Raw genomic sequence first — 19,011 nt, 5'->3', positions numbered from 1 at the left:
TTTTATCAGTAAACAAACATTAAATGAGTTTAAAACATCATTTGCATGTGTAGCACCAGGAAAAGGCTTGTGAAGATGGCAGTAATAGTTAAGCCATGATGAATGATGCAAATAATAATAATAATAAATATATGTATATTACATATAAATAAAAATACATTACAAAAACACATGGCATTAACACATTTGGCGTGATGTTGCTACTTCTTTACAGTGTCTTTCAGTGCTGTTATTACAAGCTGTTTCCTGAGGATTTAGAGTTTGATCAAGGTCACAATGGTGATATGTCATGGATCAACTCCTGAACTGCCTTTCTTTGTAACAAACAAACAATCAAGCAAGCAAAAGTGTGGACTGTGAAATGTTCAATATTTCAAGTATTTCTTTTAAAAAGTCAGTTTACAGTTGAACAAGTGAGGTTTGATGGTTAAATTAGTATTAAACATATTCAAACACTTTCAACAAGAATACCTTAGTTAAAAACAAAATGGTTCTAAGAACGTTTTGCTAGCATTGTCATTTAATTACAAAGATGTTATTTCTGAATGTTTTCTTAATATTCAAAACATTATTTTTAAGTTTTTAACCCCTTGGCATTCCTGTAAAATTTGCCTAAAAATGCCTTAAAAGGCATATCCAAAGTAAATTGCATGCTGTTCTTGAACCATTTGTAATATATGCATAGTTTTGGTCTCTTTTGAAAGGCACCACAGGCGGTACAGTGGAATGTAACAGATTAAACCATTTTCTCTTTACGCAAATGTTAAGGAAACAAGTAGTAACATTTTAAGTCATTTTAAAGGCTATTGTTCACTTAGGTCTATTTGTATTACCACAAAAAAAAGATCCGAATACTCAAATCGCCAGAATAATGGACCAATTACTTGAATCCCAAAGTAATTGTTAGTGACAGCCCTAGTTCACAGCCAGTTATAAATGAACGTAAACAAACATTTGAGATGTCAAAATCACATTGAAGTGCACCCAAATGAATCCTGGATTGTAAACTGATCAATGGCTCAACTGGCTAGCAAAACCATCCTGTAAACACCTCAGTCAATCTGAATGAGCTTCATCTGAATTCAATTTCCATCGGGTAAACACTAAAGTCGGACTAAAATAAAAAATAAAAAACTGAATTGCGCATTTATTTAAGTTTTGTTCAGAGTACATGAAATGGACCCTTTTCGCATTTCACTGTTTTTGAGGTTGATGATCAGAAGAGAGTCATTTGTTGTTGCATGTTGTATTAAAATCGCTTGCTTACAATTTTCTACAATATAATGCCAAAGTAACAATGCAAAGTGAAGCGATACATATGTGCGTTACATTTTTTAAAAATATGAAGCTAAAAAAAAAAATTGGGCAGATTTACAATGTTAATAATGTCTGTGAAAGGGGTCCATGCACATATAAAATGAATATATAAAACAAACTGCAAGGTTTAGAGCTCAAAATTGTGCAAAACTTGAAATTGGATTCATTCAGATTGACCGAAATGAGCACATGAAAACATAAACATATCCATATCTCATAGTGTAAATGCCACTGCTAAAGACTTGAAGAAACGGCAATACTGGCAAGATGGAGAGACAGTCATGCACTGTTGCTGTCCGGTAGGGTTGGGCTGATAGATGATGCTATCGTCAATACTGACAGATATCACAATGTTGAACTGGCATTTTGATTCCATGTGGTTCAAACTAAACCACTGATAATCAAATGGAGGACTGCATCCGGACTCCAGGATGTTTCCATCCAGACCATGAAACAGAATGGTAGCACCAGTTTGTTTCTAGTTGAAGTGAGCAGCGCATGAAAACAGCGGTGCAGATCACACCACAAGCACTCAGGACCGTCTGTGGTAAAGATATTTCAGCGCTATATCCTCTAGTAGTTTTATCTAAAGCGAAATGCCCTTCATTCAAGCCCTTTCAGCTCCAGGCGCGTTCCTTCTTTCTCCAGACGTGCACCACATGTGCGTGTCCACTGGCATGGAGCAGAGCGAGAGTTTTTAATTTATTCCAATGAATTCAATCCTTCCTGACCCTGACGTCATCATCTATCATGATGTTTCACTGCAGACATCGTCTGATGCCCCTTTTTACAGACATCACCCAACCCTACTGTCAGCATCCTTTAACAGCTGAAATATCATGACTATTTCTCTCTAAGCAAAGAGAATTAAAAAAAAAGTATCAAAAAAAAAAACAATTGTTACAATTTTGTCTCAACAACATCAATGTAATTGTCAGCTGATGGAGGATGAACCGTCCCATTCTGCATCCCATTATGTTGAGGGAGCAAGCCTTCTTCTACATTCTAGTGAAAGAAAGAAAAAAAGAAAGAAAGAAAGAAAGAAAGAAAGAAAGAAACAAAAAAAGAAAGAAAGAAAGAAAGAAAACAAACGATCAGGATTGGCAATACAGTCACAAAAACACAAGATTGTATTTTCCGTCTGATGTTTGCTGAAAGTAAAACCTGTACAGTAAGAAAGTAAATCAGCATGAGATCAGTGCCAGATCCCAGATCATTCAATTACCTCTGTGTAATGATTTCTGAATTAAACCACACATACTTTGCCACAGAAAACTCAAAAAGATAGTTCACAGTTCACACGTCAATCTGTAATAATTCAGTCAGGCAGCCCCGTGTACACTAGTGCATTTTCATTTTAAAACACAACTGTTGCTATGGTTACGCCTGTCAGTTACACTACTCCGGTGGTTTCGACTGTTTTAGTTTGAAAATGCTGGGGTTGCATTTCAGTGTAAACAGACCAAAATGGAGACTTTTAAAACGATGATGTGGCTGCCCACGTTAGCACTATGTATCCATGATGACCGTGTTAACAATAACATGGAGACTGACCTACAATCATTGCTGGCTTTGTGGTCATTTTTAGGATCCGTTGTGCAGTTAAACTGCATTTAAAAAAATAAAACAAAAAACTGCAACTGCAACTGCCTACATGTATACACTTGTACATGCATACCCAGTGTGCATGAATGGTCATGTGACATGCGTTTCGGTTGTGTAGCATAGACGGAAATTGTTTTGGAAACATTGTGGAAATGCCAGTGTAGACGAGGAACGTTTTCATTTTAAAACACCATTTTAAAACTAGAACACACTAGTGTAAATGGGGCCTCTGTGTTTGTAGTATCTCACCTGATTTTCACCAGGATTGTCCTCGTTTCCATTTCCTGTTTGAACAACAACAATTTCTCACTTTGGTCAATTAGAAAAAGAGATACTTTAACATATTTTTAAAGATTATTCTTGGAGAATAAATCTCATATTTACATTTTGTATAATCAGTTGTATCATGTAATACTTGCCTTGATGTCGGCGATAGTAAATCACACCACCAACTGCTGCAGCCACAAGCAGAACAGCAGCAACAGCAACAATTACAATAACCTCAACACTCATTCCTGCTGCAGCAGATGAAGACGGACCTGAATCTGGAACTGATAAAGACACACAGTCATTATTACTAGAGATTGACTGATCATCAACTCCACCTATACTTCTGACTGACATTTACACCTTTCTACTTTCAATGTGATATTGATAAATTGGCACTATCTGGTGTTGTAGGGCAGCTACATCAGCGGCTTTTACAGGAAAACTGACTAATGTACATTTTTCTTGTTAAAGGATTAGTTCACTTCAGAATTAATATGTCCTGATAATTTACTCACCCCCAAGTCTTCCCTTCTTCAGTCGAAAAGAAATTAAGGTTTTTGAGGAAAATTATATGGATATTTATGGATACTATATGGATTTCTCTCCAAATAATGAAGATCAACGGGGTTCAACAGGTTGAAGGTCCAAATTGCAATTTCAGTTCAGTTTCAAAGGCCTCTACATGATCCCAGACGAGGAACTTTATACTTTAACCACAAATACTTGTCTTGCACTGCTAAAACGGCCTTTACAAAGATTTTTAAATTGGAGGAGAAAAAGAGATGTGTTTTTTCACCCTGCATTCGTCATGTGTGACCTTTCCAATGTGATTACATAATGTGTGGCATATCGCAGTGCAAGACGAGCATTTGTGGTTAAAAAGTATATTTTTTAATTTTTTTAGAAAATGAGTGATGGTTTCTCTAGATAAGACTCTTATTCCTCGTCTGGTATCGTTTAAAGCTCTTTGAAGCTGCACTGAAACTGACATTTGGACCTTCAACCTGTTGAACCCCAGTGAAGTCCACTATATGGAGAAAAATCCTGGAATGTTTTCCTTAAAAACCTTCATTTTCTTTTCGACTGAAGAAAGAAAGACATGAACATCTTGGATGACATGGGGGTGAGTAAATTACCAGGACATTTTAATTCTGAAGTGAACTAATCCTTTACTAACAACAGACATTAAAATTGTAAAACAAAAAGTCAAAATTGTCTGTGAATGTGAAGCAGAGATGATCAACAATGAAAACATTTACTGTGAGGATTTCAGTATCTCAATGCACTAAATGGCTACATGATATTCACCAGTGACAGAATGAATGAATGAACTGAATGTCTTTATGATGCTGATGCTGCCGCTGTTGATCAGTAGTTTATATTCTCCAGAGTCAGTGTTTCTGGTGTTTGTGATGGTCAGAGATCCAGTCTGATGATCCAGCTTCAGTCTGTCTTTGAATCTCTCTTCACACTGAACATCTGTACAGATCTGACTCTGATCTCCAGTGATTTCAGCGATGAGAATGTTATGAAAATACCACGTCATCACATCATTTGGGTTTTTTATTACACGAGTGTCGAAAGTGACAGATTCTCCCTCCTTCACCGACTTTTTCTTCATTTCATCTCGTTCAGCAGCAGGAACATCTGAAACACAAACCAACAGATGAGTAAAGGACCTTTTTTGGGGGAAAGATCATATAACATGATGATATCTGAAAAGCAGCATTTATTCACAATTTGTTGCTTATAAACACATTTTGCATCAAATCATCTGCAGTTTGAATTCCTTGTGACCCAAACAGAAAATCAAAAACACCAAATATCACAGATTACAACTAGGGGTGACCCTGAATAGTCGACGATTCGAAGCTTCAACAGGAGGAGCCTGATATGATTCAACTACCAATCTCACAGCCGAATCTTCGCAGAGGTCTTATGAGATGAGATATGGGGGCGCTCAATATCTGATTTCACATAGACCTACAGGTTTTCTCCCAATAATTGGATGCACTTTGAAATTGTAAAAGATGATCCAAAAAAGTAAGATGTAAGTTGTGAACAACAGCTCTCAATCAGGTAGGGTTCAAGTGATTTCAAAATATTTCTGCTAGTTCTAATTTGATTTTTGGATGCAGTGAATGTTTAGCTAAAAAGACTGCCACTCCAGTTTAGCGTTTATTATTTCTGCAGTTAAAAAGACAAAGTTGACAATTCTGGCTATACTTTTTTATTATAATAATTAATTTAATTTCTTTTAATTTATTTGATCACTCTGGGTCATCTAATTTAACTATTTGTGGCTTGTGTTTGGAATATACGTTCCCCTGCACTTTGCACACATTTGTTTTACACCTTGTGACTTGATTCTGACTGTATCAGGTTTTTAAAAATATTTTTATTTATCAGAATGGTATATTACATTCTAATTCAATTCTGTAAATTAATTTTGAATTGTTTTTCGGTGCACGAATGTTGAACTGTACTTGCGGTGCACGCACAGGCAATTTAGCTGATTTAATTTGGTTTGCTGACATGTGAAATGCATATCTATCTGCAGTGTGGCCTTTCTGCAGTTATTTATAGATGTTTTTTCATTTACTTCTATATATTTGTGTGGTGTTCTGTACATCATGTCTGTGAATGTTTATCCACATTGCCTTTCATTTCAATTTAAAAAATATAACAAGTCTTTGTCAGTTTCGTCTATCACTTGACAGGTAGTTTTGGTTGCTTTCTTAGAAAGCTGTTTCTGTGCTGTGTGTGAAAGAAAATAAAGGTGTCTTACGGCCCTGGTATCTGCTCCGTCTTGTGCACAGTTGAGCGTGTGACCCTTTCAAAAAAAGGCCTATACTCCTTACTTACTTACCAGAACAAAACTGACTGATAAAACTAACAAGTCGCCAAAGTAAAATCAAAATGCTTCAAATCTGGTTTAACTAAATTTATATTTAGGGCCAGATTTACTAAACGGGGCAAATTAGCATGAAAGCGCAATTCCACAAATGCGTCAATGAGAATGGCAAGTTTTGTGCATGATCTACTGCTGACGCACAAATTAAAGAACACAGACGCAGTCAAATAATTTAAATAATGATCAACGCAATCTAACGAGAGCAGCGCAAATTAGCACTGGATCGCAAATAAGCAAAGCTGATGCCTAACGCTGATGATCTCACCAGGTATAGGTCGACACAAGTGCAACTCATGTATAGTTACATCTTTAATCTGACAAAGACGTACACGTATATAATACTGTTGACCAATACATTAATACAGTTAATATGTAATTCATTATTTTCAGGAGCTTATTACTTCTACCTTCAATTAAACTGCTAAAGGCCCTGATATACTTCAAACGAAATGTAAGAGTGAACTGTCATTTCGAACATAATTTCTTATGCTTTCTATAAAAAAATGCTTGCTGTTTTCTAATTTTTGTTGTGTTTATTTTGTTATGGAGAAGAAAGTGTACAGCACGTATTTACATATTCATCTAACCGTCGCTCTCAGCAGTGTGGGCGGTGTCAGATGTTTGATTACAGTATATCGCAGCTCACGCATTTCGAACTTCGTTTTACTCCTACACGAAGACCGAAAAAGAACTTTATTTGAAGTATATTGGGGCCTTAACAGTGATTGTAAACTAAATTGCCTAAATTACTACATTATTTGCTAACTGCATTATTTAAATTGTAATGTTGACGTGCATTCTCTGTAAAGCTGCTTTGAAATGATATGTATCGTGAAAAGTGCTATACAAATAAATGTGAATTGAAAAAAAAAAAATATATATATATATATATAGTGTTTGTATGTGAATATATATATATATATATATATATATATATATATATATTACACATACACACTTGGCAAATTATATGTTCGGATAATGGTTTCCTCTGGCATCGCAAAGAAAGTAATACAAGTGGAAAATATTTTCTCCCTTCCACCACAATGTCTCCTCCTAGCAGCAACAACATTAAGGCATGCTTTTTTGTGCCATTGTTTAATTCCACAAATACCAGTAAATTGACTGGCACAAAAATTAGTAAATTGCATTGTGTGATTCATTTAAATTGTCTCCTCCCATAAATTTTCATCTGAAAGGGAAACTCCTACAAATGCATATGCATTAAGGTCAGCTGCAAAAACAACTCAGTCCACGCCTTTTCAGTGCTAATTTTACACTGTGTCTTTATTAAATCCCAACATTAGTTTAATGCCAAAAGACGGTTTGTGCTGACACAAGCCATTGGTAAATCTGGCCCTTAAATCAATAAATTCTGCTTTAACAGCAATGTGCAGAAATGTAGATTATCTACATAAAAATTATCTATATATTGTATGCAAATTAATATACAGTTGAAGACAAAAAAACAAGACTATCTGGTAAACATTATGACTCACCATGGATGGTAATATTGTAGATCTTTTCACTGATGCTGCTGCTGATGATCTTCAGTTTATATCCTCCAGAGTCTGAGTCTGTGATGTTTGTGATGGTCAGAGATCCAGTCTGATGATCCAGCTTCAGTCTGTCTCTGAATCTCTCATTATCTTCATTACACTGAACATCTGTACAGATCTTACTCAAATCTCCATTGATTAGTGCGATGCGAATGTCTTTATAATACCAATGAATTTTCTCTTGTTGGTTTGTTTGAACACCAGTGTGTAGAGTGACTGAATCTCCCTCCATCACACATGCAGACTTTCCATCTGGACCAACACCGAAAACACCTGAAGAAGAAAAGTACAGATGATTATGAGCTGAACAACATTATTCAACAGGAAGGTTATTCAATCTTTAAGACTCTAGGTAGAGAAATATGTCTGGATCCATAATCTAATGCAGGGTTTTTGACCTTTTTGGACACGCGCCCCCCTATGTTTATCTAATTTCACTCGTTTTAAAAACTCATTCAGTGGTCAGCTGGTTCAAACAAATGCAATATTACAGTAGGTCTACTGTACAACCACTGCCACTGGTTTTGTGCACCTACTGTACATCCTATCCCGATTGCCCTGACCTTTAAATGCAATAGTATTCAAAGATCTATGATTCTGTCTGATGTGACTAAAATGCACAGGACTTACTTTTAAACATAATGACTCACCATGAACAGCAACAGTGAAGATCTTTTTTCTGCTGTTCCCACTGATGATCTGTAGTTCATAAACTCCAGCATCTGTGCGTTTGGTGTTTGTGATGGTCAGAGATCCAGTCTGATTGTCCAGCTTCAGTCGATCTTTGAATTGCTCAGTTCCTCCATTACACTGAACATCTGTACAGGTCTTACTGAGCTCTCCATTGATTAGAGCGATGCGAGTGCCTTTAAAATACCATATCATCTTCTCCTGCTGTGTCATTTCAATACCAGTGTTTAGAGTGACTGAATCTCCCTCAATCACTGACACTGACACTTCTTCTGTATCAGCACCAGACACACCTGAAGAAGAAATAAACAGTTAATTATAAGCCAAACAAAATTTTAAAATGAAAATATATTTTCTACAGATCATAAATATTTTGAGTAGAGAAATCTGTCTGGATTCATAATGTAACGCATGCACACAAACCACAGAAAAACATCATTGATTCACACATTCACTCATCAGACAAACATACAGTCTCATGGAAATCTCATCTTAAAAACTTAAAGACCATAATGCATCCCACACTGTGATTCATATACAATTCTGCACACAAGTTTACATAACACTTGCTGAACATGCACATTGTAGTAAAAAAAAAAAAAAAGGATCATAAAATAAATTTTTCAATTGTTTTTCAGTTTTGCAGCATCTTCTGCATATCTGAACTTTTTCAGCGATGATTTTGAGATCCATCTTTTCACAGAGAGGACAATAGACTCATATTTTCACTAACGTTTAATAAAGACAATGCAGAAGAATAAAGAAACAATTAGGGGGCTTTTTAAATGGGATGACTGGAGTAAATGTATTTTGTCTTCCTAATAACATGAAAACACTGTAGCTTCTGAAGAGCAGTACACTCAGTGCTTGTTTTTGTGCTTCAGTTGGCATCAATGTGAAAAAAATGGACTTCAAAATCCTAGTCACATTATGATCCACCTTAATGTGATTTTGATTTAAAAAAATCTGTGCATTCATGGAACCTCAGAATTGTCATATGAAAACTGAGTGATAAACCAAAAAATAAATAAACAGACTTAAGTTAAACAAAAGGTGCAACTGCAGTAATTAAAAGCATATACTACTAAGGAATGGGAAAAAAATGGTATACAGGAAATACAGGACACCAACTTTATGAAATACAACAGGAAGTAGGAGTGGTGAGGATAAAAGAAGCACCAAAGACGAAACTATTCTAACAAGATTAAGAGTTAGACATGCCATGCTGAATCAAACCTTAAAATGAATAAATAAACATCCAGCAGGATTATGTGAGTACTGTGGAATAGAGGAATCAGTAGAACATGTTATTTGTGTCTGTCAAAAGTATACTAATGAACGAGAAACAATGAAGAACGCACTTAGAAAGTTGGGAGTCTACAGCTTAAAAATATATCTATTCATGGATTAGAGAGTTTATTTCTTTAACTCAAGAGTTTGGGTTTGAAATGGGTAAACTCTGGTCCACACTCTAATTCGGTTAAGTCTGACGTCACGCGGCAGCGCTTCCGAGTCCAAACGCTCATCTCATACCACAAGAAAAACAACAAACGGTTCTAGTATACATACACGATGCTACCAAAAATATTATAATCATAATCTTTATCTCCATACCAAAATCCCAGATGGCCAGACAGTGATTCATCTTTTATAAATTGTTAAAATATTAATATCTGTAACCAGAGTTGGGTATAACGCGTTACATAGTAACAAGAAAAAAAAAGAAGAAAAAAAAATAGGTAAAGTGCATTTCTAAAGAAATCACGTTTGGCGCGGATGCGTCATTATGAATCACCGGAGAACGCGTGGAGGAGGATACTCGCTCCCAAGACGAGCGCGGTACAACCTCCTAAACAAACTAGATTGGATTTATAGGCGATTTGTTCAGGATCGGGAGAGAAGGTAACTTCTGAACAATACTGTTTTCAAATGTTATTATAAATGTTTTCAGCATTTTTTCCTGTATTTAATACAGTTACATACAATCATAAACACAGTTAAGATACCACACACATACGCTACACACAGCAAGGAATGTTTAAGATGTGTCCGAAACCGTTCACTCGTTCACTGATCCACTAATCCCTATATAGTGTATGTCATCTGAGTGCACTATATCTGCAAAGAGTGAACGAAATAAAGTGAGTGAATTCGGAGGCTGATGTAGACTATAACTGTGCGTCGGAGAGCTGGAGCTGTCACAGAAACGGCTCAACACGTGATAAAACTAGGCCTACTTTTATCCTACATGTTATTTTATAAAATAATCTTAATAATAATCTTAATGACTTTATTTTGTAATCATACATACCTGCCAGCTTTGTAGTTTAATCGATTGAATGGTTTGTCATGCTTAATATGTGTTCATAATCATTAAACACTATTAACAAAAAATAATAATAAAAAGAAAAATACACATTAACAAGTGTACAATATTTCATGTATTTATTAGTTTATATTTCATATATTTATAAGTTATTTTTATTATGTTAAAATCTCACGCTCACAGATGACGTGGTCGTTGAGCGCCCTCAGGCGACTGTTGATTGCATTTGAATGAATAAGCTACCTATAGATGATTAACGAATATTTGTAAGTCAAGTTGCTGTTTTCATACTTCTGTAATATTTTTCAGTCAATATTAAATTACAGAAAAGTAATTTCTTTTCAGTTTGTTGCGTATTTTTATTTTTTAGGTTTCAAAGTAACTTGAATGTAATTAGTAATCTGATTACTTTTTACATGCAGTAATCAGTAATGTAATCAAATTACAATTTTAATGTAGTAATTTGTAGTGGATTACTTTTTTTGAGTAACTCAACACTGTCTGTAACGCTGTGAGCATGGAGTCTGTTGTGTAGACTGCAAGTATTTTAAATGTTTAACTTTAAAATGTTAAATGTTTATTATGAATAAATAGCGCTCATAAACGGACGTCGAGATGGCATTCTCAAGGGAAACGAGTCGAGTCGCCTTGGACCCGGAAATGGCGTTCCTTACGTCACGACTTAACAAGCGGATACAGTAGGTGGCGATAATGCACCTTAACGTTGAGCCACCCGCCATAAAAAGAAGACGACGACTGACCCCTATACCCTTCAAAGCTTTCGCTATAGAGGGCAATCCCTTTGAAGGAATTAGGGCATAGGAATGAGCCATTCGAAAGGAACCCAGGGTAACGTTAAATGGCGTTTTTCATCTCGATTTCTTACTTTTCCACATAAATAACGTTTAACTGATATTTGTATTCATTTGATAGCGGCATTTTTTCCAGAAGCGACTCGCACTGCTTTCAATGTAACGTTACATTTGATCAATTTGTGCAACATTTACTCACACTGTTACGTTTTTAAGTTTTTATACAAAATCATATGACATGACCATTATACAGGGATCTTTTCGATATCTTTCACGGCCTCGGTAAACTAATCTGGGGAGCGTTTCCCAAAACCATAGTTGCTAACATTGACTGCGGTCATTAGGCCTAAATGCGTCATATGTTAAATCGTGCATTCTTAGCGTTGACAACAAGGGAAATTATTATTTTTATTTTTTTTGCCATGGTCCATCAAAAAAATACACACTTTAAAATACAAATGATTAATGCATTTCTGTCCAATATAAAGAGATTAGGGCTGTTACAAACAACTGCGTCATTTTCGGCACGACACCAGCAGGAAAAAGAGACTATAATAAAATAAATGTCTTACCGTGACTGAACGAAAACCGCATAAGGAAAGCCAAAATAAAAAGCAGTTTCATTTTAACCACTTTCATTTTTATTCTTCTTCGGTGAAGAAGAATAAAACCCGACTTTGGTGCACCACCACCACCGACTGGACTGGAGGATTGAGTGTTTTGGTTTGCCGCAGATGCAGTGTCATGATCTGAAAACCACGCCCACCGGTCAGCGTGAGGTAGCCTTTTTGTTTAGCATAGTCGGGGAGACAAAGACAGAATAACGAGTATATCTAACAATTCTGTGATTCCTTCTAAGAAATGTGAGATATAAACTCGGATTTGCAAGAAAAAAATAAAAAAATAATGTCGAGTTTATATTAACTTTTATTGCATGACTTATTAATTTTACTTTAGTTTATTTTACTTAATTTACTTCATTGCCCTTTATGATTGTACATTTTTATGTAAAACTCCACTGTTACATATTGTAATTGTAACTATGTCTGCCTTTGAGAATGATTAATTATAAATGTTGTTTGTTCAATGCTTATTTTGTATGTACATTTGTTTATTTGCTATTAAAAATAAACAACCTCTTTGCTGTTTTTATTTATTTATGTATTTTTTGGTGCTTGCTAGTCCTATATTTCTTAAACTAATACGTTTATAGTATAATTTTACATTATTTTGGTTATAGACATAAATTAGTCTATCTGCATGAATAAACATTATTAAGCTTTCATGGATACAAACAATATTTAGGCCTACTCAAAGTTATAATATTGGCTGTCAACATTATATGTTATGTATTGTGTAACTAAGGACTTGATTTTGGCTTTAGTGGAAGGCAGAGCTCAGGAAGTGAGAGAAGTGTTACTATGAAAACAGACAAATGACTTGCAAATATATTTTTATACAATATTTTTGTATATTCTAGCACATCCACATCATGTTAGATGTTGTAACTACACTCTTCTGCTGTAATGAGTGTCTTTCTTCATTGACATCAGGGCTCTGAAATATTCGGTAACGCTTTAGATTACAGCCTGGAAAGTACTGTGTAAATACAACAAATTTACAGCATAACTTTCTGTAATTATAGTGTACCTATAAAGTAAATATGTGTAAGTATAGGGGAACAATATGTAAAGTCTTGGGAATAAAGGAGTAACAACCAGGAAAATAACATTATTTATACTGTAAGTATTTTAGAACTAAGGGGTACTTACACTGTTATGACAGACAACAATCTCACGTTTGGGAGAAAGTGCACTGATTAAGTTGTTTCAAGGCAAGTAGAAAGAACTACTGCAATCTTCTTTAATACATGGGGAAATATGCTTTTGTTTCATGTAGTTACAGGGTAAATATGACATTACGGACCGTAAATTCAATCGGTGCTTGTTACACTCTTGTTTCATGTAACAACGTGCAATAACTCCCTCTTTTCAGTGTATTATTTTGTTTTTCTGTATTATCAGTTTATCAGTGATGCTTGCTGGTAAGAAGCCAGACTCTTTGACCTCTGAACTCTGATTCTTCTTTGACTGTGTTTTATACATCAGTTTTGATGGAGTAATTCAGTACTTTATTAAGCAGTTGTGTCTGATGAGGAAATCACACTGTGAGGTCTATTAAATGCAGGACAGGAAGAAACTTTACCTGCTACAAACTCAGCACATCACAATCTTCTGCATATTTGAACCTTTTCAACAATGATTTTGAGATCCACCTTTTCACAGAGAGGACAATTGACAGACTCATATTATCACTAATGTTTAATAAAGAAACAATGCAGAAGAATAAAACAATTAGAAGGCTTTTAAAATGGGATGACTGGAGTAAATGTATTTTGTCTTCCTAATAACATGAAACTTGGGTAAAGTTGGTTTTATATTCGCACATCCGTATTCAATAGCCTTGTTAATCACACTACATTGGACATTCAGTGGACATTCACAAGTAAATAAGCCATTAAAACAATACTTGCCTATTTTGATTGACTGTGAAAAATGTTGTAAGTTGACAATCGTTGGTTGTCAATATCATGTCGCTGCTTAAAATTCGCAAACATTAATTTATTGCACATTTATTGGAAAGTCTGAATTTATCAGAAGTCCGAATGTGCGAATATAAAACCAACTTTATCCAAGTTAACATGAAAACACTGCAGCTGAAGAGCAGTACTAAAAAAAGCTACACTCAGTGCTTGTTTTTGTGCTTCAGTTGGCATCAGTGTGAAAAAAAAAATGGACTTCAAAATTCTAGTCACATTATGATCCACCTTACGTATTTTGATAAAAAATATAAATATCTTTTCTAGAAAGGGGTATATGTAAACTTGTGGGCTTATGTACCCCTTTCCCATATGTGCATTAATGCAACCTCAGAATTTTCATATGAAACTGAGCGATAAACGAAAAATAGATAAATAAACTTAAGTTAAACTAAATGCGCAGCTTGCAGTCTACTCATCGTTCAGGTCGTGTTTTTTGGGGGTCAATCATCGTACAAAATGTGTGACGAAAGCTCTCACTCCGGAGGGTGACCCCTTTGAAGGGATTAGGGCATAGGAATGAGCCCTTCGAATGGAACGCAGGGTAAATGGCGTTTTTCATCTCGATTTCTTACTTTCCCACATAAATAATGTTTAACTGATATTTGTATTCATTTGATAGCGGCATTTTTTTCCGGAAGCGACTCGCAGTGCTTTCAATGTTTGATCAATTTGCAACATTTACTCACGCTGTTACGTTTTTAAGTTTTTATACAAAATCATATGACATGACCATTACAGGGATCTTTTCGATATCTTTCACGGCCTCGGTAAACTATCTGTTCATTGACTGCGTCATTAGGCCTAAATGTGTCTTATATTAATCGTGCATTCTTAGCGTTGAGAACAAGGGAAATTTTAACAAAAAACATTCTGCCTGTCAAAAAATACGCACTTTAAAATACAAACTATGAATGCATTTCTGTCCAATATAAAGAGATTAGGCCTGTTACAAACAACTGCGTCAGTTTCGGTTTGTAACGTATGTAATCGGCACAACACCAGTAGGAAAAAGAGACTATACAATTAAGCTAAATGTCTTACCGTGACTGAATAAAAACCATATGAAAACGGTCAAACTAAAAGAAAGTTTCATTTCAATCACTTTAAACATTTTAGTCTTCTTTTCTGTTTGTAAATCAGATTGCTGTTGGTAACCTGGCTTATTGGTTAACCACCACTGGCAATGTTTTGGTTTTCCGGAGCAGAGGTCACGTTACGTCACTTGCAGCAACACGCGCAAAGTGGTTTCAGAAAAATAGCGATAGCAAGTGGAGGAAAATGTGCAAAATCAATAAGAGAAAAATGTTTTGTTGTGCCTCTGGATGTCGGATTCGGAATGCAAAAGATATAGTCTTCATTTTTATAGAATACCGTTGCTGAAAACGCCCTTTGAAGCTAAACAGTGACGATTATGTTTCAAGTTAGACTGGACTGATGAAACCTACATTGATTAGTCTACTATTAAAGCAGGACTTTTACGTAAACAGTAAGTCTACATAATATTCACAGTTTATAGGGAATATACAGCAGTTACAGCACGAAATAATATTTAAACCTATAACATTTTACATAGATAACTTTTAAACATAGCCTATAACATTTTTATTTCATAATTCTGACTTTTTTATAATAACGAGTATATCTCACAATTCTGTGTTTTCTTCTAAGAAATGTGAGATATAAATTCGGATTTGCGAGAAAAGACATATAAACTCAAGACATATAAACTCAAAATTATTATTATTATTATTTTTTATTCCATTACTTCCATAGACTGCTACTGCAGAACTCATTTTCTGCTACCAAGTAAGCCCCGCCCACACACACAAAAAAAAAAAAAAAACTACGATCCAGAGACTCTTAACCTCTTTGGACTCAATCGTGCAGTAAAATGTCATGTATAATTGCATGTGTAAATCCCCTTGAATACAAACAAGTTTGGTGTGCTTAAGAAAGATCATTAACAACATTTTTTTTTTAATCTTACTTTCGAAAAACTAAATAAATACAATAATGATTTTTCATGAAAAATTATGTTATAGCCTAATTATTGACCTAAATATCAGCTTGTTTTAATCAATGGTACCATATAATTAATTAAATTCAAATTTATTTGGTTTGTCAGGATTAATTTGTGTTCATAATCAGTAAAATAAAAAAAACTCTTCTAACAAGAATAAAACATATGAACAATTAGAAATTATCATTGTATTATTAATTATTTTAACCCTTGAGCGGTCTTCGGGGTCTTTTTGACCTGCAAATGATGTTTGCTCAAATTAAAAAAAATGTTCTCTGTGTCCAAATGGCATGAGACTTTGTACGGTGGTTAACACTTTTAAGATCTACAAAAAAAAAAAAAAAAAAAAAAAAAAAATTGGAGTGATATCTTGTTTTTATGTTAGTGTAAAAAAAAAAAAAAAATGTAATTTTGTAACAATATAATATATTTTTTTAAAACCAATGTAATTTTACTTTGTTTATTAATGTTTTTCTCAACAGTTTTTGGAGGATTCCTGATATCTTTTAAATGTATATAAATAAATTAAAAAATATTTTTTGAAATAGGTTTTTATGCATAAATTCACTTTATAAAAGGCCCAGATTTCTAACTTTCATTCATGTCGATAGCATGGATAATTTGACATGGTTTAGTGTAAGATTTTTGCCCATATTTTGAAAAATCCAGTTTTAAAAGTAAAAAAATATCACTTTTACCAGTAGATGGCTGCAGAGCTCCACTATTTGCTATGTGCTATTTGAATGACTGAAAGACATCTTTTCACAACTGTTTTTTCAGTTGGATTCATATCTAAATGTTATGAAATCACAATTATAACAATAAAAATTACTTTGTCAAAGTTTAGCATTTTTTGTGCAGGGCAAAATCAGTTTTTCAATAATAATTTTATAATAAAAACAATAAAATAATAAAATAAATATTTTTTATTTGTGTGTGTGTGCGCGTGTGTGTGAGCATGTTTATTTTGTATTGGGGATGTTTTTTTTGCATTTTTGGAAGTGTGCCACTTCATTTCTGTGTGTGTGTGTTGTGCGTTGTTTCTGATTTTGAGAATGGATTTTGTCCAGTTTCTAAGTGGGGTCTCTGTGGGTTACATTATTGATGATATTATTGAAAAACTGATTTTTTTCAGTACAAAAAATGCTAAACTTTGACAAAAAGTCATTTTTATTGTTATAATTGTGATTTCATAACATTTAGATATGAATCCAACTGAAAAAAACTTGTAAAAAGACATCTTTCAGTCATTGAAATAGCACATAGCATATAGTGGAGCTTTACAGCCATCTACTGGTAAAAATGATAGTTTTTTTACTTTTATAACTGCATTTTCCAAAAGATGGGCAAAAATCTTACACTAAACCATGTCAAATTATCCATGTTATCCACATGAATCAAAGTTAGAAATCTGGGCCTTTTATAAAGTGAATTTTACATAAAAAGCTGCTTTTGCATAAAAACCTATTTAAAAAATATTTTTTAATTTATTTATATAAATGTAAAAGATATCACAAATCCTCCAAAAACTGTACAAATGTTGAGTAAAAACATTAATAAACAGAGTAAAATTACATTGGATTTAAAAAAATATATTATATTGTTACAAAATTGCATTTTGGTGAAGACCACGAGTGTAGTCCCCAAACGAAGACCGCACAAGGGTTAATTATCTTGAAACTATCCAAGCAGCGTTTCACACTCAGATGTGATGGTGGAATTAATACATTATCTAAATGTGATTACAGAATATATTTAAATTATCCATCAAATTGTCATTTTCTGCTTGCAGTCTTGCGAGTTAACAATAATGTCTGACCAGTAAAGAAAACATTTTGGCATTAGGCATTGGCATTATTTAACGCCTAAAAATGTAAAAAATTTTACATTATAAATAGAATTTAGTTTCATTAATTTTAAAATTCATCACTGGAGTGAACTGGAACATGATTTATTGGAAATGTTTGAAATTATAAGTGGTTCTTAAGTCAATACTTTTTTAATGCATTGTCAACTTTCCATTCCTCCACTGCGTGGTTCTAGCCAGTGCTGGATCGTTGTCAGTGCGAAACACATTTTTGTGCACGTGAATTCTTGTCAGCATTTTAGCGCTAGTCTATGACTGAAAAATAATCATTGCAAAAGAAACGATACATAGCTTACATGTCGCTTTAAACTGGCAGATTTTAGAATGTTGTAGGCAATTCTTTTGCACGTATTACAAGTTTAAAGTCAGCGTGAACCGGAAGTTGCACACGACTTTTCTCCAGTGTTGTGACGTATTTCCAAGTGAAACGGAATATTGAATAGAGGGCAGAGTTTTACTAAAGCGCTCCATCTCTCCATCTCTCCATCTCTCACTCATAGCAGACTAAGGGTTGGAGGGAAGTGGTTTACACGTTTTCAACCCAAGCTGTCAAACTGACGTCATCAGAGAAGGAACACCATTCCAGACCGGAAGTATCTTTTCAGATTTTGATTAAAGATTACCATGACAAACAATTGTTTTCTGTGTTTTAACTTGCACGGATTAATTGTTCACCACAAGACTAGTAATATGCACTAACAAAGTAAATAGTGTCGATTTTGATTTCATGATGACTTTAATCTAGTCTTGCCTGGATCTTTGGTGTAAACCCCCCCACATCACATGATAATCACATCATAGTAAGTACATTTTATTTATAGAGCACATTTAAATTCAGCTTACACTGACCAAAGTGCTGTACAAAACAATCATAAAATACAAAAAAATATATAATGAAATAAAATAAAATTAACAAAGAAAACAATTATTAATCCATAATTTAATAATCGGGAAAGGGTAAGGAATAAAGATAGGTCTTAAGTCTAGATTTAAAAACAAAGATAGAGGAAGCACTCTTAATGTCAGGTG

At 34.2% G+C, this 19,011-nt stretch overlaps 1 protein-coding gene across 2 annotated transcripts; it reads right to left on the bottom strand.

Moving 5' to 3' along the window:
- Positions 1-6: 6 nt before the first annotated feature.
- Positions 7-15,289, bottom strand: LOC125262059. 2 transcript variants are annotated; one of them, XM_048180618.1, is made up of 7 exons: positions 15,137-15,289; positions 8,316-8,648; positions 7,606-7,938; positions 4,501-4,839; positions 3,342-3,473; positions 3,172-3,206; positions 7-2,322 (listed from the first exon to the last, which is right to left on the bottom strand). In XM_048180618.1, exons 1-7 carry the CDS (start codon positions 15,204-15,206, stop codon positions 2,218-2,220), a joined length of 1,347 nt encoding a protein of 448 aa, XP_048036575.1. In that variant the 5' UTR covers positions 15,207-15,289; the 3' UTR covers positions 7-2,217. The 2 variants fall into 2 exon arrangements, with proteins under 2 accessions (XP_048036575.1, XP_048036576.1); XM_048180619.1 differs by lacking the exon at positions 15,137-15,289 and adding an exon at positions 12,066-12,211.
- Positions 15,290-19,011: the final 3,722 nt, after the last annotated feature.

This window comes from Megalobrama amblycephala, unplaced genomic scaffold, assembly GCF_018812025.1.
Source record: "Megalobrama amblycephala isolate DHTTF-2021 unplaced genomic scaffold, ASM1881202v1 scaffold576, whole genome shotgun sequence".
NCBI lineage: Eukaryota > Metazoa > Chordata > Actinopteri > Cypriniformes > Xenocyprididae > Megalobrama > Megalobrama amblycephala.
This window is presented reverse-complemented; position numbering and strand designations above follow the sequence as displayed.

What these genes read in the sequence shown, in the direction of transcription:
- LOC125262059 (XM_048180618.1), bottom strand. Translation starts at nt 15,206, where the DNA reads ATGTTTAAAGTGATTGAAATGAAACTTTCTTTTAGTTTGACCGTTTTC. An exon ending in CTACAATATTACCATCCATG is followed by an intron (nt 4,840 to 7,605) that starts GTGAGTCATAAT and finishes TTTGTGTTTCAG; the next exon opens with ATGTTCCTGCTGCTGAACGA. An exon ending in ATTCATTCATTCTGTCACTG is followed by an intron (nt 3,474 to 4,500) that starts GTGAATATCATG and finishes TGTCTTTATCAG; the next exon opens with TTCCAGATTCAGGTCCGTCT.